This window comes from Sceloporus undulatus, chromosome 6 (genome assembly GCF_019175285.1).
Source record: "Sceloporus undulatus isolate JIND9_A2432 ecotype Alabama chromosome 6, SceUnd_v1.1, whole genome shotgun sequence".
Classification (NCBI taxonomy): domain Eukaryota; kingdom Metazoa; phylum Chordata; class Lepidosauria; order Squamata; family Phrynosomatidae; genus Sceloporus; species Sceloporus undulatus.
In genome coordinates this window covers 96,890,303-96,915,609 of record NC_056527.1, presented here as the reverse complement: position 1 = coordinate 96,915,609, position 25,307 = coordinate 96,890,303, and the positions used below count along the sequence as shown (strand labels likewise).

Genomic DNA, 25,307 nt, shown 5'->3' with positions numbered 1-25,307 from the left:
ATTATTCTGGGTCCAGGTGAAATGGCCTGGGTGGTGACGGTGGGCTGGTTGCATGCACACATGCATTCACAAGTATACATGTGTGACTTAATAAAAACAGCACATGCTTTTTTACAACAGACTGCAAGGAGTGAAAGCAGAGGATACGCATCTGATGAGTCACCAAAGGCCTTGTTCATTCACAGCATGCCAAAACGGATGCAAGTGACTCAGATCTGGCGCCTGGGAGAGAAGAATGGTGGTGCTGGCAGCAGCTATGATGATTTGGGGATGCAGAAGGGTTCACTACTAGTCAGGATGGCTCACCTCAGCATGGCATAGTGGTTTGAGTGTTGAACTACGACTCTGGAGACCAGGGTTCAATTCCCAACTGGGTCATGGAAACCCACAGGGTGACCTTGGGCAAGTCACACACTCTCAACTTCAGGAGAAGAGAATGGCAAGCCTCCTCTGGACAAATCTTGCCAAGAAAACCCCATGTTAGGGTCACCTCAGAGTCACCATACGTCGGAAACAACTTGAAGGCATAGAACAACAACAAATATGACATGTAATAAGCAGCTAAGTTCCAGTTATTGGAAAACCCAAGTAGAAGGGTGCTGTTGCTCTCATATGTTGGTTATAGGTTTTTTACTGGCATCTGTTTAGACACTGTGTTAGCAGAGTGCTGGAGCAAATTGGCTTTTGGTCTGATCATTCCAGGCTGTTCTCAGGTTCTTCTGTCTGTATGATGGAGATTTGAAAATGCTATGGTGCTGAGTTTTCCCCAGGGTTACCAACCTGGTTATGTTGCTTTTTTCTTAAACCAGACACATTGCAGCCTGCAAGCTGTATGTTTTGTCTGAGAAACCTTTCCTCATAATCTCAAATGACTGGGGTGACCGTGATAGGAGAATGCATTACACATGACCAGAGGCACTCTTTTTTCCTTAATTCCTTCACAGTGTCAGATTGCTGACTTCCAGCAGTGGAGTCCAATCCCAAGGCTAAGGTCAGATGTGCACTGACTCAAACAAAGCTGTCTGCATGTCCCAGTGGCCTGATTTGAAAGCAAAATCATGCCTGTTTAATACTTATTTTTGCTTTTGCACAAAGCCCCTGAATCTTGCTCTTGACAGACTCTGAAGTCTTGCACACTGTTGTCAGTCCCTTAGATATCCACTGAGATGTTCACTACACATTAGGTGCTGGTTGTGTCCTCTTACATGACTGGGTTTCCCCTATTGTTGCGAGGTGATCCCGGAGGAAATAGTGTGCACGTCTCTTGCCACAATCCAGTATGAAATTGGTTGAGTAGAGACCTATACAGTTTGAGTGATGCTGTGCAAGTAGGTATGTTGGTTTGGCAGTTCTAGTCCAGGAAGGTTGAGTGGGTTGTGCTAATCCAGATGCACACAACAGCTGAGCTCTACCTTGGCATTTGATTGATTGTGTGGCTAAAGGTTGAACTAAACTTAAGCATAGAAAATTGAAATGTTTAGATGGAGGTGCTGGGTGAAGATATCAACTGAAAGGTGCCTTTGTTGCTTAGCTTTATTATTATTATTATTATTAACCTTTATTTATAAAGCGCTGTAAATTTACACAGCACTGTACATACAATCTTTTTAATTGGACGGATCCCTGCCCTCAGGCTTACAATCTAAAAAGACACGACACAAAGGGAGTGGGGGTGGGGAGGGGAGCATCTCTAGTAGGATAATACATATAAAATATATAGCAATACAGGAAATGATTCAATAAAACAGGGAAGAAAAGATAATCAAATAGCAAGTGACAATTATGCAATGCCTGGGAACGTTGCCCTGAACAGAATGGTCTTCAACTCCGTTTTGAAGCTGGTTAAAGAAGTGATGGCTCTTGCTCACAGGGGAAGAAGGTTCCGGGAGTGAGGGGCAGCGAGTGAAAAGGGGCGAATCCGGGATGGGGCAGAGGAAATCCTGGGCTGTGACAGCAGACCTTGACTACCAGAACGGAGGGCCCTAGTGGGAAGGTGAGGAGAAATAAGGTCTGATAAGTAAGGGGGGGGCAGTCCATGGAGGGCTTTGAATGTCAACAGCAGGAGCTTGTACTGAATGTGGAAAGGGAGTGGGAGCCAGTGAAGGGATGCCAACACAGGAGAGATGTGGTCAGAGCGGTGGGTGGAAGTGATAATGCGTGCAGCTGAATGCTGGACAGAAATTAAAGGACGGAGGTGAGAAAGAGGAAGCCCAGCCAGGGGGGCGTTACAGTAATCAAGTCGTGAGATCACTAGAGCTCTCCAGGATCTTGGCAGTAGAGGCGGAGAGTTATGGTCGGATTTTGGCAATATTGTATAAAAAGAATCTACAAGCCTTGGCTGTGGTCTGGATCTGAGGGATACATGACAGAGAAGAGTCAAAGATAAAACCAAGACTGCGGGCTTGCTGGACTGGTTGAATAGAAATGTTGTTCACAGAGACAGAAAAGGAGTGTTGAAAGTTGGGCTTAGGAGGAAAGACAAGAAGCTCCGTCTTGGACATGTTGAGCTTCAAACGCCGATGGCGCATCCACTGCGAGACAGCTGTGAGGCAGGACGAGACTTGCTGTTCAAGCCTTGGAGAAAGGTCAGGGGTGGAAAGATACAACTGGGTGTCATCGGCATAGAGATGGTAGGAAAAACCAAAAGAGCTAATGAGTTTACCTAAGGATAGTGTGTAGAGAGAAAACAGAAGGGGACCCAGAACAGAGCCCTGGGGAACTCCAACAGATAAGGGAACAGGAGAAGAAGTCTGACCTCCTGCAACCACTGCGAAAGATCTGCCAGACAAGTAAGATCTAAACCAGTCGAGAACAGAGTCTGAGAACCCAAAGGTCAGAGAGTATGTCAACTAGGAGACAGTGATCAACGGTGTCAAAGGCTGCAGACAAATCGAGAAGGATGAGAACAGAGTTTTTCCCGCCCCTAGTCTCAGCTTGGAAATTTTTTGAAGGACATCTCTAGAAATGACCATACTTACTAGTTGATTCAAGCAGCTAAAGTGAAAAAAGTCACTTTTCCATATTCTCCACCTGATTAAGCCCACAAAGGCCCCTTCCTAAATTCAAGAGTAGCATCAGAAATAACCAGGAGGGAAAAAAGGCTCATCAGTGAGGAGAGTGGCTGACACATCTTCTCTCCCTATCTAAATTTTAATATCAATATCATCTTCAACATACCCTGTAGGTGATAGGATCATCTGGTGGCCTACTTTATAGGATACGTATAGTCCTTCGTGTGAAATCCTGTCTGAAGAGATCTCCTGTCTAAATAGGAAACAAAGCACCATTAAAAGGAAAAGCTGAAATGGTCTTGAATTTATCCCTGAGTTATTAGCACGTAGACTATAGGAATACCAGTATACCTCAGTTTAAAAAGCAGATACATTCCTGAATATTATTTCTTTAACAAAAAATTAGCACCAGAGGCAGAGATAACATGGAAAGAATAGGTGTAGCTTTCTGTACCACAAAAAAGAAGAGCACTTCAGCATGTTTCAGCACACTTTTTATTTTCTATGCAAGGCATTCTTAACGTATAGAGATAAGTTAGTGAGAAATACTGTACCTATTTTTTTTCCAGAACCTTAAATTAAAGTTCACAGATGTGTAAAGCGCCAAGTTTCAAAACTTGCTGACTTATGTGTCTGCTTAGCTCTCCAGGCATGGTTTCAGCTAACCTATAGAAGTTGTCTGTCTGAGTATCATTGAGGAAGAAATGCATAGATGTCCCCTTTCAAATCATGTTTTTTAAACCCACTTAAGGCCTTGAAAAGGTTGAAGAGTCTGAGGAAGACTTCCAAGCACCCCTGCCTAACAGTCTTAGAAACCAAATGTTTAGAGAGGCATGCACTTAAAGGCAGCCCCTACAATCTCTCTTTTTTGTGAAATAAGCTCCAGGGACTGGAAACTGGCATAACTTTATGAATAGAATCCTGTGAAACTTTAAAAGATTGCATATCCAGTGGTAGCTTTGTTGGCCATACAGCAAAATACACTAACATCCTAAATCCTCAAAACAGTGATACCTTTATTGAACCAATCAAAAATGCACAAAATAAACCAAGAAAGCTTTTGAAGCATCACTGGCTTCTTCATCAAGCAAACATGTTAAAAATCATACAGGAGGGTTGGGGAAATGATGATTGCAAAGTCACAGACCTACATTCCTCAATTATGTTGTTATTTAAGATGATCTCGATTCTTTAGGGATATCAGTGCAGGCAGAGGCCATTCCTGTCTTTGGCTATGTGTGCTCTGGGAGACAAAAAGTTGTAAAATTCAAGCAATACAATTTAAATTCCATTGTGAAATTTAAAAGATTAATGCATTTACTGAGACATGAACTTCCATAAACAACCACTTTCATCAAATGCCTTTGGTAGTGTGGAAAACTGACATGACATCCCAGACATACTTATATTGCAAACTGAGTGGAAAGCAAAGGGAAGGACTTTTGAGATTGTCTTTCTGTCTTATAAGCAGGAGTATTCCATGTAGGATTGCACCATTTTTGCTATTCTGGTTTAGCCCTTGATTGGTTACCAAAAATAGTTCTATTTGAATCTTTGGTCCCTGCACTTTGAAGGGTACTTAGGGGAAAATGTGGACCTGCCTAAATAATTTCTGTATAAATAAATCCTGGAGCAGTGGTTCCCAACCTGTGGGTCGGGACCCCTTTGGGCTAAGACCATTGGAAAACACATATTTGCATGTAGCAATGAAAATAATTGTATGGTTGGGGCTCGCCACAACATGAGGAACTGTATTAAAGGGTCACGGCATTAGAAAGGTTGGGAACCACTGTCCTGGAGGTACATGTTTGTTTGTTTGTTTACTTAAAATGAAGAAATGAATATTTGCTAATAGCTTCTGGTGCCTTCTTGATTTCCTGGATGCTTTGGGAGGCCTGAGTTTAAATCTCTGAGACAAGAAATCCCACTGGATGACATGGGAGCAATTGTGATTCCTTAGTATATCTTGTGTGTGTGTGTGTGTGTGCGCACGTGCGCGCGCCTTCAAGTCACCTGTCGATCTTTGGCAATCCTCTGAATTTCATAGGGTTTTCTTAAGCAAGGAATAGGTAGAGGTGGTTTTGCCAGTTCCTTCCGCTGCCAATTCTTCAATACAGCATCTGGTATTCATTCACGGTCTCCCATTCAAGTACAGTGGTACCCCGGGTTACGAAAATAATTCGTTCCGCCGCCGCGTTCGTAACCCGAAATCCTTCGTAAGCCGAAAAAGCCATAGGCGCTAATGGGGAAAAGCCGCGATTTCGTGCGAAAAAGGGCCGAAAAGCACCAAAAAATTTTTCGTAACCCGAAATAACCTTCGTAACCCGGAACAGTTTTTTTCTATGGATTTTTTTCGTAACCCGGAAATTTCGTAAGGCGGCGCATTCGTATCCCGGGGTACCACTGTACTAACCAGGATAGACTCTGCTTGGCTTCCAAGGTCAGACAGGATCTAATGCCTTTAGGGTATTTATGTCCTAGTACAGTTGTCTCTCCATATTCGCTAGGGTTAGGGGAACAAGACCCCCGTGAATATGAAAAAACCACAAATAACAAAAACACTGTTTTTACCCAAGAGGACACCTCTCTAGGAATCTCTAGGTCCTCCAGTGCAACTCTGTGGTCAATGTCCAACATACACTGACCATAGAATGGCACTGGAGTAGCTACAAATGGTCTTTCAGTGCAATTTTTAGTTAAAGTTGACCACAGAGTTGCACTGGAGGACCTAGACAGTCCTAGAGAGAACATATTAATGAAATCCGTGAATAATCAAATCCGCAAATATCAAAGCCGCAAATATGGAGGGATGACTGTATAACTTATTTCACAGGAAATATATTCAGGGGTAGCCATGTTGGCCATACAGCAAAATAATACAAAATACACAAAGGAGTGACACCTTTATTGACCAGCCAAAATGCACAAAACAGATATTGTGAGAACTGAGTCAAGCATGGATGGGATTTGCTGATAGATCACTGGATTTAGAGTGGAATTGCAGTTTTTGACTCTTGATTATTCAAGAATGGCAGCAGGAAAGGGGGATTTCTGCCATACTTCCAAATTAGCATTTAGAATCTCTAGTCTCTGCTGCAGAGTTAGCATGGTGTTATGGTTCTGGAGACCAGGGTTCATAGCTTGGCTCAGACATAAAAACCATTGGGTGACCTTAGGCAAGGCACTTTCTCAGCTTCAGAGGAGGGGGAGGGCAAATCTACTCTGTACAGATCTTGTCAAGAAGAACCCATGATAGATTTGCCTTGAGGGCACCGTAAGTGGGAAATGACTTGAAGACATACAACAATAACAAAGTCTGTAAAAACTCAGATGAACATTTATAGTTAAAAATCATCACAGTGAACATATCATAAGAGCCATAGGCATTGTATTTGCCTCCTGAGCCAGGTTTTTTTGTCTTCTAGACCAGTGGTTCCCACCTGTGGGTCGGGACCCCTTTGGGGGTCGAATGACCCTTTCATGGGGGTTGCCTAAGACCATTGGAAAACACCTATTTAATTACAGTTATGAAGTAGCAACAAAAATAATTTCATGGGTTTGGGTCACCACAACATGAGGAAATGTCTTAAAGGGTCACGGCATTAGGAAGGTTGGGAACCACTGTTCTAGACATTATTTTTTACCTGGCTCCACTTGGTGATGTGATGAATCCCGTTTCCAGGTTGCCCCACAGTTCCAACCCTTGGCTCCTGTCACTCACCTTGCCCTCTTTTCCCCACTTGATTCTTTCCCTTGGATCACAAGTTGACCCCCTGTGTGAAGCAGTGGTGGGTTTGTTATGATAAGCTTGACCAGACTCTCCACCAACTTTATAGGCAAAGACAGAGAAAGTTGTAAAAAAGTTTATTTAAACACATTTACATATCACATTAGACCCTAAACTACTCAGTAATTCACAGCTTATCATAACCATAGCCAGTAATTTCCTCTGGCTGACTGGTCTGCCAATATTATCATCTTTTTCCTATACCATAATTTCCCTGTCTACTTTCTGTAGACAGGCCAAAGTTTTGTATAATTTCTCCCCCCCCCCCCAAGTTTTCCTTTGCTGTGATTGACTTATGACCAGGTTTCCCCAGTTCTTCCCTTCACAGGTGGATCATAGCATTTTAGTAAGAATCAAATAAACTGGAAGCCTGATGTCTGCCCACATTTGGTTTAAAGAGAAGACAAGGGGCTATTTATGTTGCCCTGAGCTCTTTTGCTAATAGGGGAATAAAGCCATAGCTTACTGATAAAGCATATGTTTTTGGTGCTAAAAGTCTCAGGGGAAAACAAAACACCAGGATCTTTGGTAGTTAGGCCAGTAAAACATCATCCTGTGAGTTTGGGGAGGCATTACCAATCAGAATAGGCTATACAGGGACTCCATGCTGCAACATGTTGTTTCACTTGTTGTTATTTTCTTGTTGACAATAAAACCAGAGAAAAACAAACAGAATGTTTGTGAATTTTCCATGACATCAGAGCAGCCTAATCAGTGGTATGGGAAAGTTCAAAAGTGACAAATTTTTTGGGGTGGGGGGCAGTGATGCATATAAAACTGGTAGGACCATAGGGACTGTATATCAAATGTCTCTGCTGAACTTGTCTTTAGAAACATCACCACTACCACCACCATGATCTTAGCCCCCTCCCCTTGTTGCAGATATTGTACTATTATAATCACGGTCCCTCTTCTTTCTCCTCCAGCTGTGGACTTGAAGCCAGTAATTCCTGTGGTGATGCAGAGTACTTGCAACAGCAGCAGCAGTAGCAGCCCGGTGGACTTGCGAATGGATGCCCGTCCCAGTGTGCCTGCCGTAGACCCAGCTGTCCGGGAACAGCAACTGCAACAGGAACTAATGGCCCTGAAACAGCAGCAGCAATTGCAGAAGCAGCTGCTCTTTGCCGAGTTTCAGAAGCAGCATGAGCATCTAACAAGACAGCATGAAGTCCAGTTGCAGAAGCATCTCAAGGTAATTTGGAGGTGAATTTGTGAGGCTGCCTTCCCTTGAGTCTCACAGTTAATACATTTCACCCAGTATATTCTGATGTGAATCAGCAGCTCTCCAGGCTCTCAGTTCTGCTGAGATCCTTTTCACTGGAGTGGTTTGGGACTGGTTTTGGAACTGTGCAAGTATGATCCTACACTCTGCTTGCAGGTTGTAGCACTTCATCAGTCTGTGCAGCTACTCCTTCCATGCCCATGCAAGGCACTTTGCAAGCATCAGAGTGCATCCCATGACTATTTAGTGGCTAGGGGAGGGCAAGGAAGCGTGTGTGCAGGCAGCATCTAGCCGCAGTTATGCAGCTATAAAAAGAAAGCTAACATTGCTATCCTAGTTCTGCAGCAAGTATGGGAAGATGCTGGCTATAAGGCCTCTAAATGTCTGTCTGGATACATTTTGGTGCTTGTAAACTGACTTCCACAGGGAGGGGCATCATGCAAGGAGGTACTGAATATCTCCTTTTGCAGTGTCCCATAAATGACATACACTAGTCTAAATTATGCTAGCATATGTTACTACCAGGACTCCGGCCTATGCATGCAAAAGCGGGTGTTTTGCCATTAACTTCTCACCTCATATACTGATCATCCTGTTTTATCTGGGGGGCAGGGGGTTGTGACTTTTTAAAAACGAAAGGCAAGTTATAAGTGTTACATAAAGCAACTGTTGGGCGCTACTATGGTTGGGCAAGGTAAAATAGAGTAAGATCCAAAACAAACTGCAGAAATAATCCAGTTTGAGGCCACTTTTCTTGCCCTGGCTCAGTGCTAGGGAATTCTGGGAACTGTATTTTTGTGAGACATTTAACCACCTCTGTGCGAGAGTTCTGGTGCCACAATAAACTACAAATCCCAGGAATCCCTAGCACTGACCCCTGGGGCAGTTAAAGCAGTCTCAAATGGATTATTTCTGCAGTGTGTTTTGGATTTAAGGCTCAATACAGATGAGACAATTTTGCCAGGTTTGGGTAGCTGTAGAACTGGGCTGGGCTGGTTTTCTATCCCTAGGATCAACTGCAGGCTAAGCTCCACTTTTTTGCTATAACTAGAAGTGACTTGAAAATGACTTCCATTAAAAGAAAAGCACACACAACCATACCTTGTTTATTATGTTTGTATGTGTTGTGTGCCTAAGACGCTATCATGGGGTTTTCTTGGCAAGATTTTTTTCAGAGGAGGTTTGCCATTGCTTTCATCCAGTGGGTTCCATGGTCAAGCTAGAACTTGAACACTGGTCTCCAGAGTTGTCTTGCTACTAAAACAATGCACATGGGGGCTGGTTTAAAGGAGCCCTTGTGTTGTTTAAACCAACATGTGTTGGTTTAAAGAAGGTTTATATCTCCCTGGAATGTGATTCTCTGTGTTTCTTTAGAGAAAGAGATCTTTGGCAGCTCTAGAAAAAGGGCTAAGGACTACATGTGGGCTATGTGTTGCCCACCCTGACCTAGAAGTTAAGGCTCTCTATCTGTCATTTGAAGGGCACTGCTGACCCCTACAATTTCCCCAAATGTGGGAAACTTGACTACATAATTTGAAGCAGCCTTTCACTGCCTCCAATGTGGCTACTTTTATCTGTGTTCTGATAACCACCTGTGCAGACTATTGCAATTTCCTCTATATGGGGCTGCCTTTAAAATCTTCCAGGTCTCTGAACAAGGACTGAATTCTACAGGTTGCCATCACACAAGGGCAAGTGGGTACAAAAGTATCTATGGCCAATTTTAACTTACTTGGCTTTATTGCCTGCATATTTTCAAATACATTTCAAAGTGCTTTTTGCTTGTTTTTAAAGCTTTAAATGGCATAAATCCTGCATTATCGACATAGTGGAGTCTCATGTCTGTACTTCATGCACTATAAGAACTTCTGTTGAATTCCTTCAAGGAGCTCCACCTGAATAAAGTTATTTTAGTCCTGAGACAGTAAACATGGTTTTCCTGATGTTGTTGGCCTACCACTGTAAGCCAGCAAAGGCAAGAAGTGATGGGAGTTGTAGTCCAACAACATCTGATGGGTCACAAGTTGTATAAGGAGCATAGGAGTTGCTTTTTAAAAAAAATCATGGCGCCCATCCTTTGTAGCTTCCCACTGAACTTGAACCATCTGATCCATCTTTCTAACCAGTTTACAATATGCACCAGAGAAAACCTTTCTGTATCCAAAAGCTTTTCCTGCTCGGCAAATATTGTGAGTTGTAATTACTGTTGTTGTTTCTACACTGCACGTTGCATGGCACTATACCAAACACAAGTCTCTGCCCCAGGGAACTTGTTATCTAAAATTCAACACAATGGAAACAAAAAAAGGAACAGAAAGGAAATAGAGGAGAATTAAGTAGGGGAGTTATGCACCTATTTCAGTTGGACAAGCTTGGGCTGTATAAAAAGGAAAAGAGGAGGAGGGGGGAAATGGAATCTAGCAATATGTTTAGAATTAACTGATTTCTGTTTTAGAATGAGATTTCACAAATATCAATTCACTTCCTTGGATATAATGACAACTTACCCTGTGTTGCTGCAGAGCAGGGATGTATAACCTTTTGTTGGCAGGATGCATTTGCACCGGCTTACAACTGTCTGTGTGGCCTATCTCTTCCTTAAGCAATGAGATAGGTAGGTGCTTTGAAGTTGCAAAGGAAACAGGAAGCCGAAGCTGTCACTTTCCCATTCCACTGACTCTTATTTGGCATCACCACTTCCAAGGCTGTATCTGCACTGCAGAAATAATCCAGTTTGACACCATGTTAACTGCCATGGCTCAGTGCTATGAGTTTGTTGTGGCACAAGAGCGCTCTGACAGAGAAGGCAAAATGTCTCACAAAACTACAGTTCCATAACATTGAGCCATGGCAGTTAAAGTGGTGTCAAACTGGATTATTTCTGCAGTGCAGGTGCAGCCTAGGTTGCTGGGTGAAGAGGTGGGAATATGATGGTAGCAGAGTCTTGGAAAAACTGCACAAATAACTTGGGGGGGGAGCATGTGTAGCTCATGGGCAATTGGAGCAGTATATTGTGCAGTCTTGAGTTAGAGTATTGGGATTAAAAATTTTCAGGAGAGACTGACTTGTTTAAAATCTTGTTGCTGCATTATCAATGTGGCTTGTGTAAGTGACTTGAATATGCTACTTGTTTTCATAGTGTTCTTAGTGTTTAATTATTCTATCTAATTAGAGGCTAGAATCATGTTCATAGAATAATCCAGTGATTTCCAAACTTTGGTCCTCCCAGTGTTTTGGACTTGAACTCCCAGAAGCCCCAGCCAGTTTGGCCAACACTCAGGAATTCTGGGAGCTGAAGTTCAAAACATCTGGAGGACCAAAGTTTGGGTACCACTGGCATAAACTGTCAGTAACTCTCATCTTTTTCAACTGATCATTGTTTTCGTTGTTGCTGTGTGCCTTCAAGTAGTTTCGGATTTATGGAGATTCTAAAGCAGGGACATGGGGTTTTCCTGACAAGTTTCTGTAGAGGAGGTTTGCCATTGCCATCCCCTGAGGCTGAGAGAATGTGACTTGTCCAATGTCACCCAGTGGGTTTCATGACCAAGCTAGAATTCAACCCCTGGTCTCCAGAGTTGTATTCCATAAAACAGTAATGCCCAAAGCTCACACTGCATGAATATTGTAATTTTTTTCATCTGGAACTCCTAAACAGGGGAGAAGGATTCAGTGGTTTGATGGTGAAGCTCAACGGCAGTTTTACATTTTCTTGAATTTTCAGGTTTACAGCATCCAGAAATTGCTTGCTAACTGGAGAAGGGTTTGAAGTCTTCCAGATTAATTGATGGCAAACTATGATATTTAACATGTTTCTGCTTTGAGCACTTCAGCATGCTGGTCCTAGCTGCTGCTTCGCTTACAGTGGAAATAGTGCAATAATAGTAAATACTACTTAGCATCTTTTGATTGGGCTCATTTGTTGCCTATTGAGTTTTGCTTGTCCCTGAGAATACAGGTTACTAGATTTATGAACCATTTGCAGTTTATTCATTTTTTTAAAAAAAAAAAGCACATTTCACTTTCTAGAGCCAAGTTAATGATTTCTCAGCTTCAAACTTTGGAGGCTGTAGCTGACACTGGCCTCTTTGGGTTCAGAGATAACAGAGATAACTTTTCAACTTTGATTTCATTTCCTTCTAAGTTTATACCCTCCACCTGTTTCTCAGACTCAGTAGTAGGCATTATGGTAAATGCAGGATTTTCTCTCGCAAGCACAGTTTCATGGAGGTGTGGGGAGGAGAGTGTTAATCTGGATCAGAATCACAGGGCTGGCCCAACCATCAAGTAGAGTGAATTACTTCTTCAGACAGCAGATACTGGGAGGTGGCAGCAGCAGAAGTAGTCAATCCTAATCCCTCTCAGCTATTTTGTTGGATACAGCAAAATACTGCTAAGCAGAAAATACTATTCCATATCTTAAAGTAAATTTCTGGTCCAGAACACACTGCAGAAATAATCTAGTTTGAGACTGCTTTAGCTTCTCTGGCTCAAAGGTAGGGTATTCTGGGGACTGTAGTTTTGTGAGACATTAAGCCTTCTCTGTCAGAGAGCTCGAGTGCCACAATAAACTACAATTGCCAGATTCCCTAGCACTGAGCCAGGGTGGTTAAGTGGTTTCAACCCGGATTATTTCTATTAGCAGTCCAGTTGTTTTCTGTACAGAGACTTGGCTACATGATTTTGTTCTTTCCTTCAGTTCAATCAGGAAAGACCTTGCAGAGATGCAGTATGTAAAAGCAGTTCTCCTTTTTATCCTTCCACCCACCTCACCTCTGCATCAGAAATCATCTCCTCGCCGGCTTCCTGAGTCTGCTGTTTGTTCAAAGGGGTCTGAACAATTTACAGCTTGAAATGTTACTTTTAAAAAGAAACTAGTTACATTATTCATTAACTGAATCACTTGATAGTTCATTACTTTCCTAGTTGCTTTTTTTAAGGTTCAGGAGAGAGTATCATATATTAATTATGACATCTATTCTTGGTCTACAATTAATATTGTTATTCCATAACAATATTTTCCCATTGCTTTTGGATTTCACACTGTAGTAAAGCTAAATTTAGTCTGTTTGTGTGCCATGGTGGTGTGACTAAAAGGAAATACCACTACTATCAAACTTTGTCTGGTCTGAAAAGAGTAGCTTACGTTATCAACAAAGAAATGTGCTTTGGTAGAAAGGAGCTGTGCAAATATAAATACTTATATACAAGAAATGAACATTGTGGGTAAAGTTCAGTGCTCAAACTTTCTGTGTTTGCTGCATGGGAACATGTGCTAAGAAAGACTTCTGAAATTTCCTGGCCATGCTGGCTATGGATGATACCAAGTTGGGGAAGATTTAGAAAGCTTGTTGGGGGCAATTAGCTTACACTTTGTAAATCACTTAGAGACCGATTAGTTAGTATGAAGCAGTATAGAAATATAGCTTCTATTGCTATTGCTAAAGAAACTGTCCATTGTATCTGAGATACTGGTGGAACAGACTGGTGGGCCCTAATAGGAAGACTTGACTAAGTGCAGATGAGCAGTACATCTAGGATCTGTTTCTCAGAGGAGCCAACCTCTTTTTTAAAAATGAAAAAGAAAAAATGAGCAAGGAAAGAAGCCTTTTTTTTTTGTGTTTTGTCTGCATGTCCAGATAATCTTAACTCATTGTCTCAGATTTCAAAACTAAAAACCTTTATCTGAAAAAAAATTCTCACATATTGACCTGTGAAAATATGTTTGGGGTTTTTTGCATGTCCACATACAGAGACATATTGCCTTTCAGTGTTGTGAGTTCACTCCCCTTTTCCCTTCTGCAGCAACAGCAGGAGATGCTGGCAGCAAAGCGTCAACAAGAATTGGAGCAGCAACGTAAGCGAGAACAACAGCGGCAGGAAGAGCTGGAGAAGCAGCGTCTGGAGCAGCAGCTACTTATCTTGCGCAACAAGGAGAAAAGCAAAGAGAGTAATACTTTTTCCTTCCATTGTAGTTATTAAATTTTTATCTTTTCTTGAGAAATGAGATGGAGTAGGCTGGAATGTGACACTTTTCCATCCCAAAAGATAAGACCAAAAGCAACATACAGTAGCACACAGTAAAATAAAGTAATAATAACAGTGATCATGATGATATTAAATTAAATACCGTTAAAGTACCCTTAACCAGCCTAGGGAAACCATTTTAATACCATTTTAATCATCAATACCTTTCTAGTTTTAACTTCCACACCTCCATATCTCCTAGGAATTGTTTACTAGGCACATTTGTTATCACCTGCCTTGGAATTGTAGTTTCATAAAAGCACTGGGATTCTTTGTCTAGCTATCCTCAGGATCCTCTCAACTGCAATGTCAAAGGTTCATTTATGAAGAGCTGCAGTAAATTTGTGTAGAGTTAACTTTCGTGCTGTAAATGTGTCTGCTATTAAATGTGTTTTAAAGATACTGCTTTGTCTGAGATACCATTTTAATAATGTAGTTTGGATGCAAGTGGTTCATAAAAATTATGCCTGTCTTCAGATGGTGTTATAATTTCTACAACAATAAATAATTAAATAAAGCAGATAAGATGGAGTACAATAAAATTAAGATAGTGTTAAGGGAGAATGGTCTGGCGGAGAGGTTGTTTTTCCAATTCTGTGCTTAATTGAGGTCAAGCGGATTAGAAACAGGAGAGTAGCTTGGAGGGTGGGAGGAAAGAGGGTACATATTGCAGAATGCAATCCATGGACAGTACAGTGGACCTTTTTATACTCTGGGGTTTGGTTCTGAGTTCCCCCATGGATAACAAAATCTGTGGATGTTCAAGTCCCATTAAATGAAATAGCAAAATGGTGCCCCTTATAAAAAATGGAAAATCAAGGTTTGATATTTGAAATTTATACTTTTTTGAACATTTTCAAACCGTGGATGCTTGAATCTGTGTATAAAAAAATCTGTGTATAAGAAGGGTATATGTATGTGGCATACTTCTGGAGTTAAGAGAACCCTTTCACAGGAGAAGACAGTGTTTTCTTCTATTAGATCAGCCTTTCTCCTAGCTCAGACATTATGGTCATGGTCCAATAAGTATAGTCCAGTTATTAGGCCTTGAACAATTTGTGTGGTCTCAGGGTTCTTCCTCAATTCTTTGATGTGTTGTAATGTGGCATTTCCAAAATTTGCCAAACTACAATTTCCCATTACATCAAACTGGGAAATGGTGGTTTAATCTCTGATTACAGATCAAGATGATAAGTCAGTATGATTTGTTAGCAATTAAACCACAGCTCAGTTTAATCAACTGTGGTACATTTTGGATCAAGATAGTTGTATTGGAATTGAACGTTTATGTTTTTAGTACCAGTGTTTTTCTGAATTTTCCACAGGTGCCATTGCCAGCACCGAAGTGAAGCTGAAACTTCAGGAGTTCCTTCTCAGCAAGTCAAAAGAACCGGCTTCAGCAGGCGGCTTGAACCATTCCCTCCCTCAGCACTCCAAATGCTGGTAGGTCTTGGCCTTCATCTCTGTGCTGTACATTGAAGCAGACATGATTTAGGATAGGGTAGTGCTGTCCAGATGTTTTAGACATTGACCAGTACTGCCAGTGGTCAGAATTATGGAAATTATAGTACAAACATCTGGAAGGGTCACATGCCTACCTCATGATAGGCTGTCACTTGATTTGGGTTTAGATATTGCTACAAATGTAACAGTCATAAGAAACACTGAGGAAAACTTGCTAGAAGATAATGAATTCATGTTGTTATTGACTATATACCTTGAACAAAGCAGAACAGAACCAAGTGAGTGGTAGCTGTTCCTCTTTTGATAAAACCAGACTTTAAAAAATATTTTGTGCATGTATCCTCAAATACATGGGGAAGTAACCTCATTTCATAATAAAATGTTTCATTCAAAGTGCTTCTTCAAATGTATTAGTGTCATGCAAGAGATCCACATCTCCCCATGTCTCTTTATTGGTCTCTTTATTGGTCAAAATAGGATTTTGGCATGCCTGCCTTCATTCACATTCCATTCCAGGACATACTTGTTTGTGTGTATGTGCATGTGCTCATGTAACCAAAGGCACATTATTCTATTTTGGGCAATGCAGAGATGCAGGGGAGCAGGAAGTGTGAGGCACCATGTACTTCCTATTCTGTCCACAACACTATTACACTAGAAGGCGCCAGTACATCCTCATTGTATATTTTGTAACACTATCAAACAACCAAGTAAATTTCTCAAGAGAACGAGTTAATTTCATGGCAGATGGGATAGCTTAGTTTCTTCCTAACTATTCCATGTACTTCCAGGGCTCTCTTCCCCCACAAAAAGTCTGTAAATAGAAGTTTCTGTCTTGAATTACTGTTTTATGGAGGGGAAAAAATACATCAATAGTACTGTACATTTGGTAGCTGTGGTGGGGGACTTTGAAACTTTCAGAGGAATGCACCAGTTAAGGCCAAAGGATTGGGTATAAACTGCTAGTTTGAAGGAACATGTTGTGTTGTTGTGTGCCTTAATGTTATTTTTGACTAATGATGACCCTAAGGTGACCAGTTTTCTTGGCAAGATTTGTTCAGAAGGGGTTTGCCTTTCCTTTGTCTGAGAGAATGTGGCTTGCCCAAGGTCATCTAGTGGGTTTCCATGTCCAAGTGGAGATTCAAACCCTGGTCTACAGAATCATAATCCAATGCTCAATCCACCGTACTGTGCTGACTCTCATGGAGAAACATAGAGATATGAAAAGGGAGATTGATTGATTGAAATCTGGGATTTATTTTAGAATTAATTATCTGTCTTATTGGGAGGAAAACAAACCAGAAAGCTGGCTTGTTTTTGCATGTCACAGTAAATAAGTTACTGACTTGAGGATCTGTAGCTTTTTTTACTGCTTTCATTGGAAGCAAATGAAGAGCTTTCACTAGTATGCTGTATGAACTTCATAAGCCAGGGTTCTACATCCCTGTTGTGTGCCTTCAAGTAGTTTCGGACTTAATAGTGAAACTAAGGTGACCCTATCATGGGTGTTTCTTGGCAGGTTTTGTTTAGAGGAGGTTTGCCATTGCCTTCACCTGAGGCTGAGAGCATGCAGCCTGCCCAAGGTCACCCAGTGGGTTTCATGGCCGAGCAGGAATTAAATCCTGGTCTCCATGGTTGATCCCTGACTTACTATGATATTGAACTGTGCTATTAAAATCAGTGGAACCAAAATGAGTGAGTTTGTCTCCAACGTTGTCAAAAATACAAGCCTGAACATTTTATAAAAATGAATCTTTAGACTAGCTTTTAACAAAAATGCTAAGAAAGTTTCATCCGCTGTGGTACAAAGTGTTAACAGTCTAGAGCGGTAGTTTAAACAAAAACAGAGGCTTCTGTCCTGCAGTCTCTCTGGCGCAAACATGGCATTCTACAGGGGTCAAGATGACATCATTTTCCTTTTGCAGCTCTCCAGTATTTTTTCACCATGTCTCCCATTCTTTCTTTTACTAGGAAAAAAAAATCTGTTAAGGGGGTAAAGGTGGAAGATAGCCATAATGCCTTTCGATTTGCTAGTACTGATAGCCTTCCATCTATAAGCATCCCTACAGTACTACAAGAATTAAAATGTTGACCTAGAACTTGGGAGACCCAGCTTCTAGTGCATATGAAGACATTAAACTGAGTGGTCACTTACTGAGTGACCAGTCATTCTTCCTTAGCCTGATCTACCTTACAGGGTTATTCTGAACATAAACTGGGAATAAAGGGACCCATGTAAACCATCTTGAGGTCATTGGTGGAAAGATGGGATATAAATGTAATAAATAAAAACTTTTTTTTCTTCTTTAGTTAAGGAGGATTTTTTGTTTTGTGCTTTATTTGTGGGGTTGTTGTTTTGGCTGTAGCAGAATGAATATGCAACAAACAAAACTCAAAATGTGTTTGAATGTGGAGTTTCTTTGTCTTTCAGGCTGCAGTAAACGTGAGCACGAATGTGGGTTAACAGGATTGGGGGACATGACCCAGAAGGTGATGAGGGCCAGATAAGAATATCCTCTGTGAATCGTTAGGAAGTGAGGAAGGTGGAGGGCAGGGATAATGGTCCATCTGGGATCTGTTCTAAGCTGCTAAATGGATTACAGCTCTAAGCACCAAGGCCCAGGAAATTCAGTAGGTAATCAAGAGGGAGAGGCTGCAGGTAGAAGGCGTCAGAGGCCAAACAGGGGTTACAAGAAGCATTTGGGTACGAATGGATGGCCATGATAGCTGGGGAATTTGGGGAGATATAATCTAAAAATAGATATTTTACTCAAATTCAGTCTTACATTTTTCAGGGTTGGATCTAGACGCTGTTGTCATTAGTTGCTCCCATAAGTCACATTTATGACAGTGATGATCCATGGTTATGAAGTACCAGTAGTGTGATATATTTTTGCAGAATATTCAGTCTTTTGAGAAGTTTGGAGTCAAATGCAGCTCTCTCATTTAGGGCTCATTGATTTCAGTTGCCCAGGTCAATATCATGATACGACAGGGTTATAGAGGAATCCTGATTTATAAAGTATAATGCTCGCCACTTGTTCCCACTTGCAATAGGATAGTTAAATAAACTATGGCCCTATAGTCTGTAGTTCATTTATTGTCACATGTAAAAACAGCAGGGAACCAGCTTTCTGGCTTGTTTCCCTCCCAACATGCCAGAGAATTAACTCTTAACACAAACCCTGGATTATTTCTCTGTCTTGTCAGGCAGTGCCAAGCCAGAAATCTGAGTCCTGCTGGGTTTATACATTGCAGTAAAGCAAATCGTGAATGTAGTTTATTTGTGCTTTCCTGCTGCAAGCAGAAAGGATTTGACAGTTTATACCCCAGATCCTGAATTCTTGTGATGTCTAACACAGCCACCATATCTACACTATGTGTGACAAGTTCCAGATTCTGTCCAAAGTCTTCAGTGGTAGGGAATGCCAATAGCATAGAAAATGTAATGTCTGTGTCTGTGTGTGTTTAGGGGAGTTGTTATTTATTGGGCTTTTTGGGGGTGGGGTGGTTGGTTCGTTGGTTGCATCGCTTGTGAGCATTTTCATAAGGGTGAATAGAAAAGTAGTAAAACCAAGATTTTAGAGAGAGAAAGCAAGTAGAATTTTAAGATTTGCATTGCTGATAGAACAAGAGATGATTCACAGAGGTAGGATATAAACGTGTTGCCTCCTTCTTAAGTTTTGGCTTTTTACCACTGAGAAGCTATACAGTGGGCCCTCCACATTCACTGGGGTTAGGGCACAGGATCCCTGTGAAAGTGGAAAAACCACAAATAAAAAATACTATTTGTTTTACCTGAGAGAACACCTCTCTAGGAATCTCTTGGTCCTCCAGCACTACTTCTAGTGGACGTTGACCATAGAGTATCATTGGAGGATCTACAAATGCCTAGAGAAGTATTATTTCTAGAAAACTCTTAAGTTCTTTAGTGCAACATCTAGTGGACTTTAACCACAGAGTCACGCTGGAGGATCTAGAGACTCCTAGAGAGAACATATTAATCAAATCCTTGATTAATCAAATTCACAAATATCAAAGCTGCAAATGTAGAGGGCCAATGGTATTTGTCCTTTAAATGTATTACAGTTTTTAAAAAGCAAGTTATGGGAAGTCAACAACTTGATTGAGAATGAAGACAGGAGCCTGACAGTATTTTAGGAATGCTGTGTGTGTGTGCACGCTCACATTAGTCTACATCAGAGGTGAACATGTGTGCAGGGACTAAGGAACATTTTCAGGCCTTTACACCTGTGCATGGACTGTGAGCCACTGTTTTCATGGAACAAGCAGTGACTTCCACCACTTACGAATACTGTTCACTTGATTGGGATGGCAAATCAGTGATTTTAAAAAAAGGGTACCTCCTAGAGACCTCTGGAAGTGTTCTTGGTTCCCTCCAACTCATCTTTTGAGTGGGTGTTGCCCATGCATGAAAACTCACAGGGCCCACATGATTCTGATTCCTGTTCTACATCTTGATAATCTGGTGATGTTCTTCTTCTTTCCTTGTTTCTCAGGGGGGCTCACCATACCTCATTGGACCAGAGTTCCCCTCCCCAGACAGGAAGCCCGGGAACACCACCTTCTTGCAAACTACCTTTACTCGGCACTTATGATAGTAGAGATGACTTTCCACTCCGGAAAACTGGTAAGCAGACATACACTACTTCTGATATAAAAGGTAAAAGTAAAGGTTTCCCCTTTGACATGATTGTCTAGTTATGTCTGACCATTTTGCCCCTGTCTCTGTACGCACTTCTTCCTCTAAGACTAGACCTCAGCCCTGGCTTACCCCCAACATTAAGTTTCTTCGGTCCTGCTCTAGAGCGGCCGAACGTCTTTGGAGAAAGTCCAAAGAGTGGGCTGATTTTATCCATTTCAAATTTGTTCTTTCTTCCTTCTCATGGGCCCTGTCTATGGCTAAACAGAATTATTACAAATCATTGATCTCCGCCAATGAGAGGAGCCCGCAGCGTTTGTTCTCCACCTTCAACACTTTGCTTAAACCTCCCTCTCCTCCTCTCTCTTCATCATTCTCTCCTAATGACTTTGCTAATTATTTCATCTCTAAGATTTCCATTATTCGCTCTGAGATAGTCCCCCCCCCCCCCCCGATTCTTCTTCTGCTCTTAATCTTCTATCACCCTCGCCTGACAAATTTTCTGTGTTTCCTCCTGCCTCTTTGGATGAACTCTCTTCACTTCTGAACTCTTCCAAACCTGCAACTTGCTCCCTTGATCCAATTCCTACTTGTCTTCTAATCTCTATAGCTTCCTCCTTTCTGCCCTCGCTTCTCCATATCTTCAATCTCTCTCTCTCTACAGGCTCCTTCCCCTCGGACTTCAAACATGCTCTCATTTCCCCAATTCTAAAAAAACCTTCTCTTGACCCCTCCTCCTTGTCTAGCTATCGTCCGATTTCTCTTCTTCCCTTTCTTTCTAAGGTTTTGGAACGGGTTGTCTATTCGCGCTGTCTTGAGTTTCTTGAAGCCAATTCCATCCTCGATCCCTTTCAGTCTGGTTTCCGCCCAAGGCATTCTACAGAGACAGCTCTCACCAAGATCTCGAATGACCTTTTACAGGCCAAGGCTAATGGCCTTTACTCTGTTCTCATCCTTCTTGATCTGTCTGCAGCCTTTGACACCGTTGATCACTGTATTCTAGCTGATATACTCTCTGACCTTGGGTTCTCAGACTCTGTTCTCAACTGGTTTAGATCTTACTTGTCTGGCAGATCCTTTGCAGTGGTTGCAGGAGGTCAGACTTCATCTCCTGTTCCCTTATCTGTTGGAGTTCCCCAGGGCTCTGTTCTGGGTCCCCTTCTGTTTTCTCTCTACACACTGTCCTTAGGAAAACTCATCAGCTCTTTTGGCTTTTCCTACCATCTGTATGCCGATGACACCCAGCTGTATCTTTCCCCCCCTGACCTTTCTCCAAGGCTTGAACAGCAAGTTTCGTCCTGCCTCACAGCTGTCTCGCAGTGGATGTGCCATGGGCGTTTGAAGCTCAACATGTCCAAGACGGAGCTTCTTGTCTTTCCTCCTAAGCCCAACTTTCAACACTCCTTTTCTGTTTCTGTGGACAACATTTCTATTCAACCAGTCCAGCAAGCCCGCAGTCTTGGTTTTATCTTTGACTCTTCTCTGTCATGTATCCCTCAGATCCCGACCACAGCCAAGGCTTGTAGATTCTTTTTATACAATATTGCCAAAATCCGACCATATCTCTCCACCTCTACTGCCAAGATCCTGGTCCATGCACTAGTGATCTCACGACTTGATTACTGTAATGTCCTCCTGGCTGGGCTTCCTCTTTCTCACCTCCGTCCTTTAATCTCTGTCCAGCATTCAGCTGCACGCATTATCACTTCCACCCACCGCTCTGACCACATCTCTCCTGTGTTGGCATCCCTTCACTGGCTCCCACTCCCTTTCCGCATTCAGTATAAGCTCCTGCTGTCCACGTTTAAAGCCCTCCATGGACTGGCCCCTCCCTACTTATCAGACCTTCTTTCTCCTCATCTTTCCACTCGGGCCCTCCGTTCTGGTAGTCAAGGTCTGCTCTCTCAGCCCAGGATTTCATCTGCCCCATCCCGTATTCGCCCCTTTTCTCTCGCTATTATAGCTAGCTTAGTCTAACGCCTTTATGCTTTCGGAGAAGTGCCTTTGTGGTGGAGGAGATGCGAAACAAAAGTGTCTTCCAGATTAGATGCAAAAAAGGAATTTAGAGTTTCCAACATTGTTCAACAAAGCAAGAAAAACATAGGTCTTAAATGAGTGGCTCCACTAGAGTCCCCGTGTCTGCATAGATTCCCAGTTGCAGAGACTGTTGTGTTCTCTTTTATTTAGATATGGAATTAACCATTTAAATGCATTTGGGAAGCCTTTCCATCCATAGTTTCCTGTGCAGGGTTGAATACCTTTGAGTTAGTGTTACCTGTCTGAAGAATCTATACTTATGATTCCTGTTTTAAGGTGCTCTTCTTCAAATGATAATATAACTGAGCTCTGCAGGTGGAGGCACTCTTCCCATTTCCTTTCTCTTTCCAGCCTCGGAACCCAACTTAAAAGTGCGTTCACGGTTAAAACAGAAGGTTGCGGAGCGACGGAGCAGCCCACTGCTGAGGAGGAAAGATGGGACTGTCATCAGCACCTTCAAAAAACGTGCAATCGAAATCACAGGTGAGAAAACCTGGGGAAATTGGTCTTGGCGGGAAGCATTTGGCTTTGGGAACTGGTGAACATAGGGTGAACTAAAACCCATTTGTCCTCATGTCCCCTACCACCCTTGCATTTTCACTATCTCAGCAAATGGGGAGTTGGACTCAAGATTGGGGGTTGCTCTTGCTCCCATAGGCAGGAATAAATAACAAAAGACCTAGGTTACATATGGGGGAGCAATTCCCCCCCCCCCAAAAAAACCAGTCTTGTTCCTGCCTATGCTTCCTCTTCATCGACCTTTGGATTTAAACCACTGATAGCTGCAATGATTCTCTTGCCTCCCCATTTCCTTCTTTCCCTTCCCTACTCCTCCTCCTTTATAAAGAAAAGAAAAGATTAGCCTTTCTCTCCTTTCCACATTCTTCTGTTTTGTGGGAGCTGGGATCAGACATGTAAAAGGAGGAAGAGGAGGCAGAGCCAATCAGTGAACTGTTCCCCTTCCCAGCTGCAATTGCTCACCTTCCCACCATATGCACTTGGTGGGATTTAAATTGCTGATAGCTGCAATGAGTAAGGGAGATGGAGGAGGAAGTGAGCATGCAACCAGGAAAGAGTTTCACCTCAATGTTGCTGCTGATGCCCAGCACCACTGCCCAGCCCGTTTTGGGCTATGGGCCATGGAGGTGCCATGGAACCAAGAGGCCAGACCGGAGGTCATGAGTACAGACTCCCTGAGCCTGCACTTTGCTGTAGGCCCTGCTTGCCATTGCAGCCCTCACCTGGCCCGTGGAAAATAGGGTCCAGAGAAACTGAAGCACAACATCAACTGGCTGACTTTCATCAGACTTTGGCTGCTTGCCTTCTGTGACCCTGGTCCAGGGCATTTCCAGTCTCTCTCTTCTCTTCTCTCTCTCTCTCTCTCTCTCTCACACACACACACAGAGGGCTTTTCTATTCTAAGGAGGAGTACATTGCAGTTATATACTATCTCAAATTCTCTGATATCTGAATCAAGAAGCTGTGGCCTAAATTGTAGCTTGAAACAAACTGGGTTTTATCTTGGTTTTTTCTGTATAATCATAATTCCTAGGGCGGTCATGGGAGGCTCTGGTTAGTTTATAAGCAGTAGACTTCAACTAGCCAGTGCTCCCCGTGACTTAGAAATTGTAAAAATGATAAGGAATTATAAGAAGGACTTAAAAGATGTGTAAAGGAAGGGGAAAGAAGGTCTGAATAATATTTTGAGTAAAATCATTTGGGTTGTTGATATGACCATGTAACTATCAAAACAAGCAACATCCATTTATAGATTCCTAAAACCCATGCTGATCTGAGGGGAGGGAGTCAAGAGCAGATTAGAACAGCAAACAAATGTCTAAATAAAGAATGCAGCCAAGCATTTCCCCCTCCAGTTCCTTCAAATGTGCTAGTGGCAAATTAAGAAATTAATCCAGACAGTTGTAATCTGATTGATGGCCATTTTATTTGGGATGTGGTGGGGGCAGGGATGACCTGGTATATAATCCAGAAGCATCTGCTGCTTCTGAAAGAATTTTTATTTTAGTTGGCAAAAGGCAACAGCAGCAGGCTGGCAGTCTGCTGTTACATAAGTACATGAGTTTTCAGTGGGTTGAGGCTCCTTCTTGGGGACTACAGTTTTTATGTGTACCTCTTTTAAAATATTAATAGAGGATGTAAACACAGAAGTAGGGGAGAAAAAAAGTAAGCAAGTTTTAAATATATTTGCTGCTCAAAATGTAGACTTCCTCAAGAAATTAAAGCTTCAGAACAAATTTTGGAGTTTTGTCAAAAAAGAAAAAAAAAACTCCAAAGCTGTTGTGTGGAGAGACCCATGCTCCCCATATTCTCCCCCTTCTCTGTTCTCCAGATTCTAGAAAGAATGAAGTGTAAATTTGGTCATTTAAATATAACTAATTTCTTCCATGATACTGCTAGTAAATTCTGCAGTTCCTGGGAAGCTCATCAAAAATTCCAGGAGAGATCCAATACAGTGTAGTGGTTAGAGTTTGAGGCTGGGTCTTGGGAGTTACACGTTTGGGGCTCCGCTGGCCTATGAAAGTCACTGGGTAAACATGGGTCAGTTACTCCTTGTTGGGCCAAACAATCTCCTACAGTTCTTGTACGGTTAAAGTGTGGGGTGGGAGATAGAAGAGTACCATCCACACTGCCTTGAGCTCACTGGAAGAAAGGTGAGATATAAATGTAACTAAGAAATACTGTGACTTTCCAGATGTTGCTAGGTTATCCTCCTTGCCCATTGGCCATTCTGGCTGAGGCTGATGGAAACTGTAGTCCAACAATATTTGGAGTCTAACAGCATTTGGTTACTGTACCCCTTCTGTACACAACCCTGAATCTGGTGCAGTGAAAGGAAGTACAGTACTGTATAAGCATTTCATTATTGCAAATGAAATAAATAAAAATGAGAATTGATCTTACTGGAAAATACCTTTCCTACCTCTGCTAACCATTCCTACCCATGTGTCTCCACTGGTAAACATTGCATGTGATTTAGTGCTTGATTGCACTTCATATAAGCGGAGTGCTTTTAGAATTCCAGGATGATTCAGAATCTTTTGTAACAACATGCAGTGGTACCTTGGTAGAAATGTTGAT

At 42.1% G+C, this 25,307-nt stretch overlaps 1 protein-coding gene across 1 annotated transcript in view; it reads left to right on the top strand.

Annotated features, from left to right (window-relative positions):
- Window positions 1-25,307, top strand: part of HDAC5 (histone deacetylase 5) — a 92,344-nt gene that overhangs the window by 21,985 nt on the left and 45,052 nt on the right. The window contains 5 exon segments of the mRNA XM_042475727.1: window positions 7,725-7,990; window positions 13,823-13,967; window positions 15,370-15,487; window positions 20,029-20,159; window positions 22,560-22,691. Of these exon segments, the coding sequence (XP_042331661.1) occupies window positions 7,725-7,990; window positions 13,823-13,967; window positions 15,370-15,487; window positions 20,029-20,159; window positions 22,560-22,691 (792 nt within the window).